The 13380-nt window shown below is 48.2% G+C and overlaps 2 protein-coding genes across 2 annotated transcripts; both read left to right on the top strand.

Moving 5' to 3' along the window:
* The first annotated feature begins 327 nt into the window (after nt 1-327).
* On the top strand, nt 328-2222 carry LOC112891472 (cytochrome P450 81E8-like). The gene is made up of 2 exons (XM_025958353.1): nt 328-1358; nt 1465-2222. Exons 1-2 carry the CDS (start codon nt 414-416, stop codon nt 2077-2079), a joined length of 1560 nt encoding a protein of 519 aa, XP_025814138.1. The 5' UTR covers nt 328-413; the 3' UTR covers nt 2080-2222.
* Nucleotides 2223-8038: 5816 nt separating this feature from the next.
* Nucleotides 8039-10879, top strand: LOC112891607 (transcription factor MYB77-like). The gene is made up of 3 exons (XM_025958511.1): nt 8039-8409; nt 8513-8639; nt 10040-10879. The coding sequence occupies exons 1-3, from the start codon at nt 8039-8041 to the stop codon at nt 10877-10879; spliced, it is 1338 nt and encodes a 445-aa protein (XP_025814296.1).
* The last annotated feature ends 2501 nt before the right edge of the window (nt 10880-13380 follow it).

Genomic DNA, 13380 nt, shown 5'->3' with positions numbered 1-13380 from the left:
TATGCATGTGTGTGTGCCTAGCTCGGAGCTGGCTGCACGTACGGTTCAACTGGATCGATCACTAGGATGCTTCCCTCACAGTACATTTGACAAGTACGAAGTATACTTTTCTATAGAACAATTGTATCACGTCGGAGGAATCATGTGCCAACACACCGCAAAGGAGACGTCACTGGATGCGTCCGCAGAAATGCAGCGTCACCTTGCCCGGCAAGTCTGACAGATGTTCCATCTCCTAGCCACAAGTTCGTCGTCAGGCTTTTCTTCCAACAGCGAAGCCTATCCTTGATGTAGCTATATATAAGTATCTGCATCTGCATGCCCGTCCATATCCACATATATCACACAACAAGACACAGGTCCTAAATCTCAGCTCATCATCAGTCACCACGTCGCTTCATCGCAACCAAACCATGGAAAGGTTCTACTACCTCGCCGCCGTCACCTTCGTGCTCCTCGTCTTGCTCCACCACCTCTTGATGGGCCGCGGGAGGCGGCGACGCCTGCCACCTGGGCCGCGGTTCGCGCTCCCCATCCTCGGCCACCTCCCCTTGCTCAAGAAGCCGCTCCACGCCTCGCTCGCCGACCTCGCGGCGCGCTACGGCCCGGCCGTCCACCTTCGCCTCGGCAGCCGCCACGCCGTCGTCATCGGCTCGGCGGGGCTGGCGAAGGAGTGCTTCTCCGGGGACCTCGACATCACGATCGCCAACCGCCCGCACTTCCCGTCCGTGCGGGAGGCCTCCTTCGACTACTCGGTAATCACCCTCGCCAACTACGGCGCGCCCTGGCGCACCATGCGCCGCGTCGCCACCGTGCACCTCCTCTCGGCCCATCGCGTCAACATCATGTCGGACAACGTCATCTCCCGCGAGCTGCGCGCCATGGTGCGCCGCCTTGCCCGCGCCTCAGCCGCCACGCCGGGCGGCGCCGCGAGGGTCGAGCTGAAGCGGAGGCTGTTCGAGCTCTCCCACAGCGTCCTCATGGAGATCATGGCGCAGACCAGGAACACCTACTCCGACGACGCGGACGAGGACATGTCCAAGGAGGCGCGGGAGATGAAGGACATCGTCGAGGCGATCGTCCCTCTTGTTGGTGTGGCCAACATCTGGGACTACATGCCTCTGCTTCGGTGGTTCGATGTCTACGGCGTGAAGAAGCAGCTCAGGGACGCGGTTAACCGAAGGAACACGTTCATCTACAAGATGATCGATGCAGAGAAGGAGAAGCTAAAGCAGCTGGAACGCAAGAACGGCAAGGACGACTCTGACGAGAAGAAGAGCATGATCGCCGTCATGCTGTCGCTGCAGAAAACAGAGCCCGACGTCTACACCGACACTTTTATCAGCGCTCTCGTGGCAGTGAGTAGCACTATCCATGTTTCCATGCCCTTAATTCTGTTTCTACGTAGCTAACAATCATGCTCTCTTTCCATCTCTAATATTTTTTCTCGTATCTGGATTGAAGAATCTGCTGGGCGCTGGCACGGAGACAACCTCAACGACAATGGAGTGGACAATGGCGCTCCTGCTTAACCACCCAAATGCACTGAAAAAGGCGCAAGAAGAAATCGACTTGAACGTCGGAGGGGGTCGTCTTCTTGACAAGAACGACCTTCCCCACCTGCCGTACCTCCACTGCATCATCACTGAGACTCTCCGGCTGTACCCTGCCGCGCCGATGCTACTGCCGCATGAGGCATCCACCGACTGCAAGATCCACGGATACGATGTCCCCGCAGGGTCCATGGTCCTTGTCAATGCGCATGCCATCCACAGGGATCCAGCTACGTGGGAGGATCCGGAGGAGTTCAGGCCGGAGAGGTTCGAGCACGGCGGAGCAGAGGGAAAGTTCATGATGCCATTCGGGATGGGGAGGCGCAAATGTCCTGGGGAGAATCTTGCAATGCGAACCATGGGGCTGGTTCTAGGGGTGCTGCTCCAATGCTTCGATTGGAGCAGGATTGGAGATGGAGAGGTTGACATGGCAACAGCCACTGGCACCATCATGTTTAAGGCTGTTCCTCTGGAAGCTCTCTGCAAGCCACGAGCGAACATGTCTACTATTCTTAAGAAAATCTAGGATGAAATCTTAAAATTTTATAGGTAATAAATAAATGGCACATAAAAATGTAATGCTTATACCGTCTGCTATACTTTGTGCGCGTGTATTGCATACTTGTGCATACTCCATACTATTGTAAAGATTATAGTACAACCTTTGGGGTCAAGGTATTCATGCTTTGTGACATGTGACCAAGGTATTCTTGACCCTTTGACTGATTGAACGGTTTGATCGGAGAAAAAAGAATTTATTAGGTGAGACTAGACCGTGATTATGTTCCTCAACCATGGAAGCAATATAATACTTACTATCCGACCCCAACTTCACATATATGTGAGCATTACATCCGCATCTTGTCTCCGAGCACTTCTTTGGCTTCTTCGGATTTTGAGATGGAGCAACAATACCGCTAAGACGATTCTTGGATCAACCTTGCCTTGAACAATGAAACCTCTTATTCTCAATCACATCGAGAACCTTGCTTTGAGCTCCAACACGGACAGAAAAACCACCTTTATGTGCATATGTCTTGTAGAAAACTTCAACGGCTTCTAGAGAATCAAATATCATTCCAATGACGGGCTTCAGTGCATCCTCGCAAGCAGGTACAAAAGAGGCATCGTACAGTGAGAACAAGAATTAATTTACCAATGCAAATTTTATGTTCATTCTACCAACCAATTAAACCAAATCAAAATAGCTTACCGATGGAGGAAGGATTAGATTTCTTTTCGGAGTGCTAAACCCATCACCGGTGGTGTCCATGTGCACTCCTTATGCATGGACGTTGGCCTCCTTGTCTACAATGCAATGGACAGGACCAACAGCAGTGGTTTGTAGGTCATCTCCATGGCTGAAAATAAAGTTTGCAGCTGCTCCATTGTGTTGCACAGGACCAGGATCAATTGGAGGGTCAAGGTGCGTGGTGCCCTGGGCAGCAGAACCTGGCATGGACGCGTCCCTGGTGGGGTGCCCTCCGCAGCACGCATCCATGGCGGTCAGTAGGGCCATCAAGCCTCCGCGAGGCCCGATGGGCGGAGGTGTGGTCATGGCGCGGCGCTTAGGGCACGAGCAGCCTTTCTTGCGACGATTTGAGGCAGTCCGGATGAGAGAGGTCCAAGGCACCGGCGGCGGCAATAGGAGCTAGGGCTAGGGGCAACGGAGGTGGAGGAGATGAGAGCCTCGATCGATCTGGGAAGAAGGTGGAACGGTTCGCATTCTGTCCAGAAAGTTGAAGTGGAAGAGAGGTGGGGGGGGTTTGCAAAATTACAAATACATCAAGTGGGGGGCTGCGGGAGGGTTCTTTTGTATATTAAATCTCAGCCCTCCATTCTGGATCCAACATCACGGGGTTATTTTACAAAAGAACCCTCCCGCAGCCCCCATATTGAATCTCAACCCTCCATCCTGGATCCAACGTCATGCGGTTATTTTACAAAAGAACCCTCCCACTACCCCCCACTTGATGTATTTGTAATTTTGTGAAACCCCCCTACCTCTCTTCCACTTCAACTTTCTGGACAGAATGCGAACCGTTCCAACTTTCTCGTCTTTTCCAGTACCGATTGAGATAGAGGCTCTCACCGCCGGCGCCCGTAAATATTTACTGTTAACTTAAGTCAAATGTAAAAAATTGTTTACTGTTAACACTTGCCATGTAAGTTAGATACAAAAAGCAATAAACGTTGACAAGATAAGCAAAATTCTAAAGTAAAACAGTAGAAGATTGAGGTGGCTAATTCATCGCGTTCTTGGTATTCTTTCCCTTGCGTGGCTTAGTTAATTCTTTTGCTCTCTTAATTCTTTTACTTCTTCCATTTGAACGAACTTCAGTTGGTGGATGAATCTCAACTTGTTTTGGAATTTAGCAACCAATAAAACTCTCATATTCTTCTTGATGAGTTTGCACCGTGGTAGGCACAATTTGATCAAAAGAAGCCTCCATATTCAACAAACTTGAAACCAAAAAATTCATGGCCTCATCTGAACCCTTTGCTCTTTGAATAAAATCTTCGAGCTTGTTTTGAACAGCTGCTATCTTTTTCATTTTTTCCGCCTCTCTAGCATCTATGGGCTTCTCATCCAATAAGTTGCCTTCCTCGTCATACACAATTTCCCTAAGGTGACACAAAGAAAAAAGGTAGTTAAGTATGACCTATAGATAAATAGGGTAATAAAATAAATACAAAGCTTGATTCCTTTTACCTCTTGCATCTTGTCTCCCATCTCTTCAAAATATATGAGGAAGGTATTTCAAACAGATTTTCACCTCTCAACATCATAACAGTATGGCGACATGGGACTCCAATCATCTCAAATAGTTTACACGAGCAACTCCCAAATGAACTCGTTGTGCACCAATGAACCACTCTATCCCTCGTGGTAGCATCATTAATTTTAACAACCTTGACACCCTCATGCTGCGCAATGTCAACAACAAAGCATAAGTCTCTAGCAGCTATCACTTCTTCTTGAAATATTTTGAACACGTTACGTGAGTACAATATACTTCCTTATCTCTCGATAGGCCATGGTGTCATCAAAAGTGGCGCACTATGAATGCTAGTGTGATCCGCCTTTAACTCCTCATGCCTTTGGCATTCTAAGACAGTATCAAATCTAAGCCAAAACTCAACAAAACTTAACTTTCGATGTATAAAGCGATTGAAGAATGAATTTGAGCTTTCGGATCTTGAGGTGGTTCTGAGTAATCCTGCAAGAGGTATATCCATGAAGTATGCTGGAATCCATGACTCACGAATTTGATACCTGTTAGCCAACCATTCATTCACTTATAGACCAAAATTAGTGATAATAGCATTCCAGCTCATCTCAAATTCATCCAGAGTCTCGGAACCCCACACACACTTATTTAAATCACACCAAAACTGATCACTAGTGTTTGTTGGAAAGCTAACCTTCTCAGACATCTTCTCCATAATGTGCCACATACAAAACCTATGAATTGTATGTGGAAAAATAGATCTGATTGCTGATTTCATGCTAGCATCTTCATCTGTTATAATAAGTCTTGGGGCTTTTCCTCCCATTGCCGAAAGGAAAGTTCGGAGCAGCCACTCATATGATGCAATCTTCTCATTTACTATGAATGCAGCTCCAAAAAAGACACTTTGCATATGATGGTTGACTCCAGTAAAAGATACAAATTTCATATTATATTGGTTGGTGCTATAAGTTGCATCCACAGACACTAAATCACCAAAATGACTGTAATTTTTTTACTTGTAGCATCAGCCCAGAAAACATACACCAACTTCCCCTGCTCATCAACAACAAAGTCATAGAAAAATGCAATATTTGCCTCTTTCTTTCTCTCTAATTGTGCAATAAATAACTCATCATCTGCATTCTTTATTTTCTCCCTAAGACCTCGATAATAGTTTTGAAGATCCATTTTCATGCATCCAATATTATCAAATCCATCACTTACTTGTAGTAGTCTATATGCTTGGGAGGTGCCTATACTTGCTTTGTGACATGTGACCAAGGTATTCTTGACCCTTTGACTGATTGAACGGTTTGATCGGAGAAAAGAAATTTTATTAAGTGAGACTAGACCGTGATTATGTTCCTCAACCATGGAAGCAATATAATACTTACTATCCGACCCCAACTTCACATATATGTGAGCATTACATCCACATCTTGTCTCCGAGCACTTCTTTGGCTTCTTCGGATTTTGAGATGGAGCAACAATACCGCTAAGACGATTCTTGGACCAACCTTGCCTTGAACAATGAAACCTCTTATTCTCAATCACATCGAGAACCTTGCTTTGAGCTCCAACACGGACTGAAAAATCACCTTTATGTGCATATGTCTTGTAGAAAACTTTAACAGCTTCTAGAGAATCAAATATCATTCCAACGACGGGCTTCAGTGCATCCTCGCAAGCAGGTACAAAAGAGGCATCGTGCAGTGAGAACAAGAATTAATTTACCAATGCAAATTTTATGTTCATTGTACCAACCAATTAAACCAAATCAAAATAGCTTACCGATGGAGGAAGGATTGGATTTCTTTTCGGAGTGCTAAACCCATCACCGGAGGTGTCCATGTGCACTCCTTCTGCATGGACGTTGGCCTCCTTGTCTGCAATGCAATGGACAGGACCAAGAGCAGTGGTCTGTACGTCATCTCCATGGCTGAAAACAAAGTCTGCAACTGCTCCATTGTGTTGCACAGGAACAGGATCAATTGGACGGTCAAGGTGCGTGGCGCCCTGGGCAGCAGAACCTGGCATGGACGCGTCCCTGGTGGGGTGCCCTCCGCAGCACGCATCCATGGCGGTCAGTAGGGCCATCAAGCCTCCGCGAGGCCTGATGGGCGGAGGTGTGGTCATGGCGCGACGCCTAGGGCACGAGCAGTCTTTCTTGTGATGATTTGAGGCAGTCCGGATGAGAGAGGTCCAAGGCACCGGCGGCAGCAACAGGAGCTAGGGCTAGGGGCAACGGAGGTGGAGGAGACGAGAGCCTCGATCGATCTGGGAAGAAGGTGGAACGGTTCGCATTCTGTCCAGAAAGTTGAAGTGGAAGAGAGGTAGGGGGGTTTCGTAAAATTACAAATACATCAAGTGGGAGGCTGCGGAAGGGTTCTTTTGTAAAATAACCATGTGACATTGGATCTAGGATGGAGGGCTAAGATTTAATATGTGTACATGTGCACAAAGGTGCCACGTGCACCAGATATGCTCCCTTACCAAACCCCATCGAATTGAATGGTGTGGTGAAATCATGAAAAAACAACTCAATTAATTGAACTAAAATGCATCATAGTGACCCTTGAGGCCATTAATTTGCACTCCAAAACTAGGAGGAGGTGATGGACCAAAACAAAGCAAAAAAAAAGAGTCATGGTGGGACCATGAGGAGAGCAAGACATGGACATGGACATGGACTGGGAGAGATGATACACAAAGTAGCACCAAAGGAATGCAATTATTAAGTTTTTTCTTTACTATTTATATTGTTTTACCTTGGTATTCTCATATAGTCAGGTCCATTTTGTCGTTCTTGGGAAGAATGCCACAAAGAGTGCTCTAAAGGGCAAATTTTCTAGAAGGGAAATCACAGGAAGAAATATAGGCTCATGAAATGAAAAAATATTTGCAAACCTAAGGAATGAGAGCGATTAGGATTATCTCTTGAATCGAAAGTTATCCTCGAATCATATTGTTTATCCAAAATGGAAAGTTCTCCCCCAATTGAGTGATAAGTTTTCTAGAATGAATATGGATTCTTTTTTCATCTATTTAATTCTCCTAGTTTTTTTCACTGGAAGAAAAGACTATCACTACCTAACTCCAACTCATTATGAATTAGAAAAATCATGGAATTGGAGAAGAAGAACAAACACTTTGGCCTCGGGAAAGATGAGGATCAGCCAAAGAGATGGCAGGTAGGAAAGGAAGAAATGATGGGGAACGCCATGAGGCATGCACAATTATTGACTCATGCCACAGAGGTTAAGCATGTATCGGCTCCATCCCCGTTAACAGTTGGTTTGACTTCTACTTTCATTGACCTTGCTATAAAAGAGATCTCTAGGGTTGCTGCTTCGTGAAAGAGCAAATTCGGATCAATGATTTCATACTTTATATGTTGCTAGTTTGAATATCTTTGCCCAAGTAACAAGAGGAGCTAATGGTATAAATGGGCCTTGGGCCTAACACAGTGGCTGTCGAGACAACGCAACAACCCTCTTTTCATGGGCCGTGCAAGTAAGAAAACAAGAGTTGGAACGTCATACTTTTGCATAGTTTCTGGCCATTTGATGTGAAAGTGGTTTGAGGAGATGAACGGTTGATGTTGCGCCCTCCTTCTCTATATACCAGGGGGCTGGATCTTCATCTCCATCCTTTCCCCTTTACTCTCCGCTTCCTCTGCTCCCACCCATCCAGAAATTTCATCCTCTGTAGTTCATTCTTTTGCCTCCAAACTTGGAGGTTGTACCGATCATGGCGTTTAACAACTCAATCCTCGTCAATCGCGTTCTTGCATCGGTGTTGACAGAGGATGAGGCGGCGGTAAGTTACCTTGCAAGCTCAAGCCATGGTGGTCCTCAATTTGAGCACAACTTGGTGGCGCCTTCTTCTATGCAAGCTGGTGGCGCTCAATTCATGGACGCCCCCCTCGACGTGAGCTCCCTCGTGGCCAGCATAGGTATGACTCCCGCAGGATTTGAAATGCCGGAAGGGGCCATTGTGGCGTCCGGCTACAATACCCTTGGAGGCGTTCCTATCGATGTTGAAGAAATTCCGCAGCCGCAAACTGGAAGCAATGACAAGCCAACATCCTTCAAGGGAACCTGGACAGAGGAAGAGGACAGGTAACAATTCCAAGTCTGATTTTTATCCCCCCGGCCCCTTCTTTCAGATCTAGATTCCTAATTGTGTTGTGTGATCTAAAATCTTTGCTTCTCCAATTCACAGCGTTCTGAAGGATATGGTAACACAGCATGGCGAACGGAAGTGGTCAGTGATATCACAGTCTTTGCCCGGTCGGATTGGCAAGCAGTGCCGAGAGCGATGGATTAACCATCTGCGTCCCGACATTAGGGTTTGATCCCTATCTTTCTTGTTGCTTAATTTACTTGTATGCGGTTATTTTTAATTTTGGGAAACTGTTCGGTCAGTAAGTTTATTAAGGAAATTCGTGTGATCTTTATGCATGAATAGCGCTTAACGTTTTGCCTCACCATCGAAAGGAAAGGATTAGATAGCATAGATTACTTGTGATGTTGTATGTGTTTAGTAATTAATATTAAGCGCATCCAATTCCTCATCAAACTCTGAGCCTTTGCTTTCCTTTTTTGTGCAAATAAACTTTGTATTGTGACGGAAATGTTCAATTTACACCTAGAATACTATAAGAGTGTGATTGTCAAAACAAATTTCCAATGTGAGTGAGACTCTAGCGACAATTAATAGGTGAAAAAAAGATTTGCCCTCAAAAAACTGATATTTCAAAATTAGCAAAATGCACTAGGAGTACCTTTGGACTTTTTTTCAGATTCTTATCTTGGTTTATTAACTCTGAAAATAAGAATCTGGATCTTTAAAATTTTGAAGTGTTTACTCTAGGTTCACTCTATAGATCCCATTATGAACTCGGATTTTCACTTTTAGTCGATCACTTAAGAACTTTGAAGGGCCATATCGCACACTTTTAAGAGTTCATGGACTTGGTAGGAATTCAAGAAAAGTTTTAAGATCCCAATGCTTTTCACTCCTCCGTTCTTTCCGAAATCTTGTTCACATGTGTTGCTACCCTTAAATCTTGATCCAACGTTACCCTTAGACCCTTAAATCTCGTTCACCTGTTCCGAAATCTCCTCCACGTGAGAGGGGGGGGGGGGGGGATGGTGTACCACGTTTGTTTGTTTATCTTTTCAGACGATTAAAGTGAGCGTTACCTGAAACATTTGACGTTTAGCTACCTTTTCTTCCTTACGCAGCTCACGCTCATACTGTTCCTTTCTCCACATGCTTTTCACTACCCTGTCCACTCCGCTTCCTATTCCGTATTCCATGAGTGACTCACGCCACCGTGGCCATATGTCAAGCTGCTACTAAACAACCTGTTACGGGACTCACCCTCTGGCCTCTGCAAACAATATTCACTGCTGGTCCTCCGCCTTCTTGAGTTCTTGGCTGCCGGCGCCCTCACCGCCTTGCCAGTTGCCACCCCGCCAACCGTACTCTCTGGACCCCCTTGGATTTATTCGAAGCCAGTTGCCATGGCGAATCTATAAAAGGATTCCAAAAATACACAAATGGCTAACCGCTAACCTCATCCACGATCCATCTCTCTGGCGATTTGAATGTTGACTGAATGTTTCCGCAAATTTTAGTCATCCGAGCAATAGGCTAACTTATTTTTTTTTTGCATGTACGTTCTTCAAATATAGAATTGATCTTCGCTTATGCTAATCATTTTTGTTCACTGACTTTTCACAGCAAAATGACATATGGACGGAGGAGGACGACAAGATGCTTATTGGAGCTCACAAATACTTCGGAAACCGCTGGTCGTCGATAGCAAGGTTCCTCCCAGGCCGGTCAGAGAACGCCGTCAAGAATCATTGGAACGCGACCAGGCGCAGCCTCAAGGCAAAGCGCCGATTGAAGAAGAAGAAGAGCGAGCAGCAGGTGCCACCCGGCCAGCTTTCCGTCCTGGAGGAGTACATCCGCAGCCTGCCCCCGGCCTCCGAGTCTGCAGCACCGCCGCCGGCGGCGTCCCCGCCGCTCCAAGGCCCCGCCTACAGTGGGCCCATCGTTCCAGAGGCTGCCCACCCGCCGGCGCCCGAGATGGAGATGAACTTCAACGCCGCCAACCCGGCCGGGCCGCCATTATCGCGCCACCTGCCGGGGATGATCAACCACAACATGCCGCAGCTGCCGGACCTGAACATCAGCTGTGACCCGCAGGAGGCGGGCTACATGAGCTACGCGATGTACGCTCCCTCGCCGGCGCCGCAGCTGCAGCTGGTTACTCAAGACCCCCAGCAAGCCACCTTCAGTTGGTTCCCGTTCGTCGAATACCTCACGGCGCTGAACACGGGTCTTGCAGCTGGTCCATCGTACTACGCTGGTGGATCCTCCAGCAATGCCGGCGCAAGCGGCTACTACAGCGGAGCGGGCGCCGGCTACTACTACAGCGAAGCAGGGCCTAGCAACGCCGGCGGCAGTGGCGGCGAACCAGCTGGTGACACCGGCGACGTCGTTGAGCTGGCGTCGAGGGAGTTCTTGACGCCCTCCAATGACGAGGCGACTCTGGACCTGACCAGGTTCGAGTGAGGAAGACGGAGGCTCCAATGGCCTGTCCGCTTTTCATACCGGTAAGAATATCTTGGTGCGTGCGTATGAACCAATACAATTTCCCTTGAATGAATTGGACTTTAAATTTGCTGTATGAACCATGGATGTGACTTTAAGAACCTCTGTTGTACTAGACTCTTTCAGACACCTTCGTGCCATCATTTCTGTTTCTGTCCCTTCTGTTTGATTGTTTCTTGCCTGTATGGTAGCAAATCAAAGTGTAGGAACAGATGACTCGGTTCATTCAGTTGGATCATAGAGATATCCTCTCCACTGGAGTAGCGCTCACGCTCCTGTATTCACGAGCACGTTAGCGTTAGTTTAGGTCTTTCTGTTGCCTCACAACACTCATGTAAATGTGTATAAATATGTGTAAATGAGATGAGTTCAGTGCGTTGCACAAAATCATTCTCCTTCATGGTATCATCTTGAACCTCGATCCGTTCAATGCCTCTTCCACTCCTCTTTCTCTCTCGTTTCTCTACAAGCAATGGAGTACCTTCTTCGACATCACCTTCCACAAGCTCGGCATCATCGACCGCATTGACGGCACCATCGACGCGCGTCTTCGTGCTGACGATGCCGAGTGGCTTCAGATCGACGGCTGCATCACCTCCTGGATCTACGCCACCGTGACTCCGGAGATCATGTCGTTCGTCATGCAGCCACGCATCACCGCGTTCTCCCTCTGGTCGGCGGTGCGCAACCTCTTCCTCAACAATGCCATGCACCGTGCCGTCTACGCTGCAGGAATTCCACAGCCTTTTCCAAGGTGAGCTGAGCATCAACGCCTATTGTGGCCGCCTGAAGGAACTTGCTGATCTCCTGGCCGACGTCGGACATCTGGTGTCTGAACCCGCTCTCATTGTCAACACGCTGCGGGGGCTGAATTCCAAATTCAGCAATGCCATCTCCTTCCTCGCATCCGACATGGCCCCACGACCTTCCTCGATGTGCGCTCGTACCTGCTTCAGCAAGAATCGAGGATCGCGCACACCGTCAAGATGGAGGCGTCCACTGCTCTTCTTGCTGCCAGGACGCCCGGCGCGCCGGCGCCGCGTCCTCCTCCACCACCCATCTCCTCATCCTCGGAGCCGGCCAAAACTGGCACCGAGCGCAAGAAAAAGCGTAAGCACAACGACGGCAAGAAGGCTCCTTCCACTGGCGCTCCGTCCGGGTCTTAGCAAACCTGGGGAACGATGTTCAACCCGTGGACAGGCGTCGTGCAGGCATGGCCCATGCCACAGTGGCGTGCCCCGGCACCGGCGTCCTCGGTCCACGCCCCGGCAATGCTCCTTCTCCGGCGCTCACGGCCACGACACCGGCGCACAACTTCGCCACGATGACCCAGCTCGGCCGTGCCTCGACACCACCAGGTCTGCTCGCCGCGTTCCAGTCCATGCCGTCCTCAACGTCCTACTCCGGCGGCGGTGACTGGTTCTTCAACACCGGAGCTTCATCGCACATGGCATCCCACCCTGGTAGCACTTCCTCTTTCACCCCGTCATCTTCCCCTTCTTCAATCATTGTCGGCAATGGTGCCACTTTACCTGTTCATTACACTAGGACTGTATCATTTCCGACAAACACTGGATCTCTTCATCTTAACAATGTTTTGATTTCGCCATCTCTTATCAAGAATTTAGTATCTGTTCGGGCTCTCACTCGCGATAATAATGTATCTGTGGAATTTGACAATTTCGGTCTTTCTATCAAGGATCTTCGAACCAAGACGATTATTCTCCGCTCTGAGAGCTCCGGCGATCTCTATCCACGGCACGTCGCGGCTCCAAGCTCCTCTTCACATCAGGCTCTCACCGCTGCAACTTCCACCGAGCTGTGGCATGCTCGCTTGGGTCATCCAGGACCTGCCATCTCGTCTCGGATTTTGGATTTTAGATACTTTTGATTGCTCATGTCATAAAACCGGTGCTCACAGTTGTCAGGCTTGCCGCACCGGCAAACATGTTCGTCTTCCTTTTTCCCTCTTCAGATAACGTTGCAGCTCTTCCGTTTCATTTGCTCCATTGTGATGTGTGGACGTCACCAGTGCTCAGTAATTCCGGTTTCAAGTACTATCTTGTGATTTTGGATGATTTCTCATATTACACTTGGACAATTCCTTTACGGTACAAATCTGATGTGTATGCCACCATCGTTTCCTTTCATGCTTATGTCTCTAAGCAATTTCAGATGCCGATCCTCAATTTTCAGAATGACAATGGTAAGGAGTTCGATAATGCAGCTCTGCGTTCCTTCCTAACCTCCAACGGCATCTCATTGCGCCAGACATGTCCACACACCAGACAGCAGAATGGCCGAGCTGAGCAAGTTCTCCGCACTCTAAATGACACCGTGCGTTGTCTGCTCTTCCACGCCGCCATTCCCACCTCCTTCTGGCCTGATGCACCTTCTGAATCGTCGTCCCTGCCGCATGCGTGATCACACACCGCCCTTCCGCATCCTCTTTGGCCGCGAGC

The sequence above is a fragment of the Panicum hallii genome, chromosome 5, assembly GCF_002211085.1.
Source record: "Panicum hallii strain FIL2 chromosome 5, PHallii_v3.1, whole genome shotgun sequence".
NCBI lineage: Eukaryota > Viridiplantae > Streptophyta > Magnoliopsida > Poales > Poaceae > Panicum > Panicum hallii.
Note: the sequence above shows the minus strand (reverse complement) of the source record. Positions and strands in the feature narration are given on the sequence as shown.

Coding starts and splice junctions, on each gene's coding strand:
- LOC112891472 (XM_025958353.1), top strand. CDS start 414: ATGGAAAGGTTCTACTACCTCGCCGCCGTCACCTTCGTGCTCCTCGTC. Junction 1,359..1,464: donor TTATCAGCGCTCTCGTGGCA/GTGAGTAGCACT, acceptor TCTGGATTGAAG/AATCTGCTGGGCGCTGGCAC.
- LOC112891607 (XM_025958511.1), top strand. CDS start 8,039: ATGGCGTTTAACAACTCAATCCTCGTCAATCGCGTTCTTGCATCGGTG. Junction 8,410..8,512: donor TGGACAGAGGAAGAGGACAG/GTAACAATTCCA, acceptor TCCAATTCACAG/CGTTCTGAAGGATATGGTAA. Junction 8,640..10,039: donor ATCTGCGTCCCGACATTAGG/GTTTGATCCCTA, acceptor GACTTTTCACAG/CAAAATGACATATGGACGGA.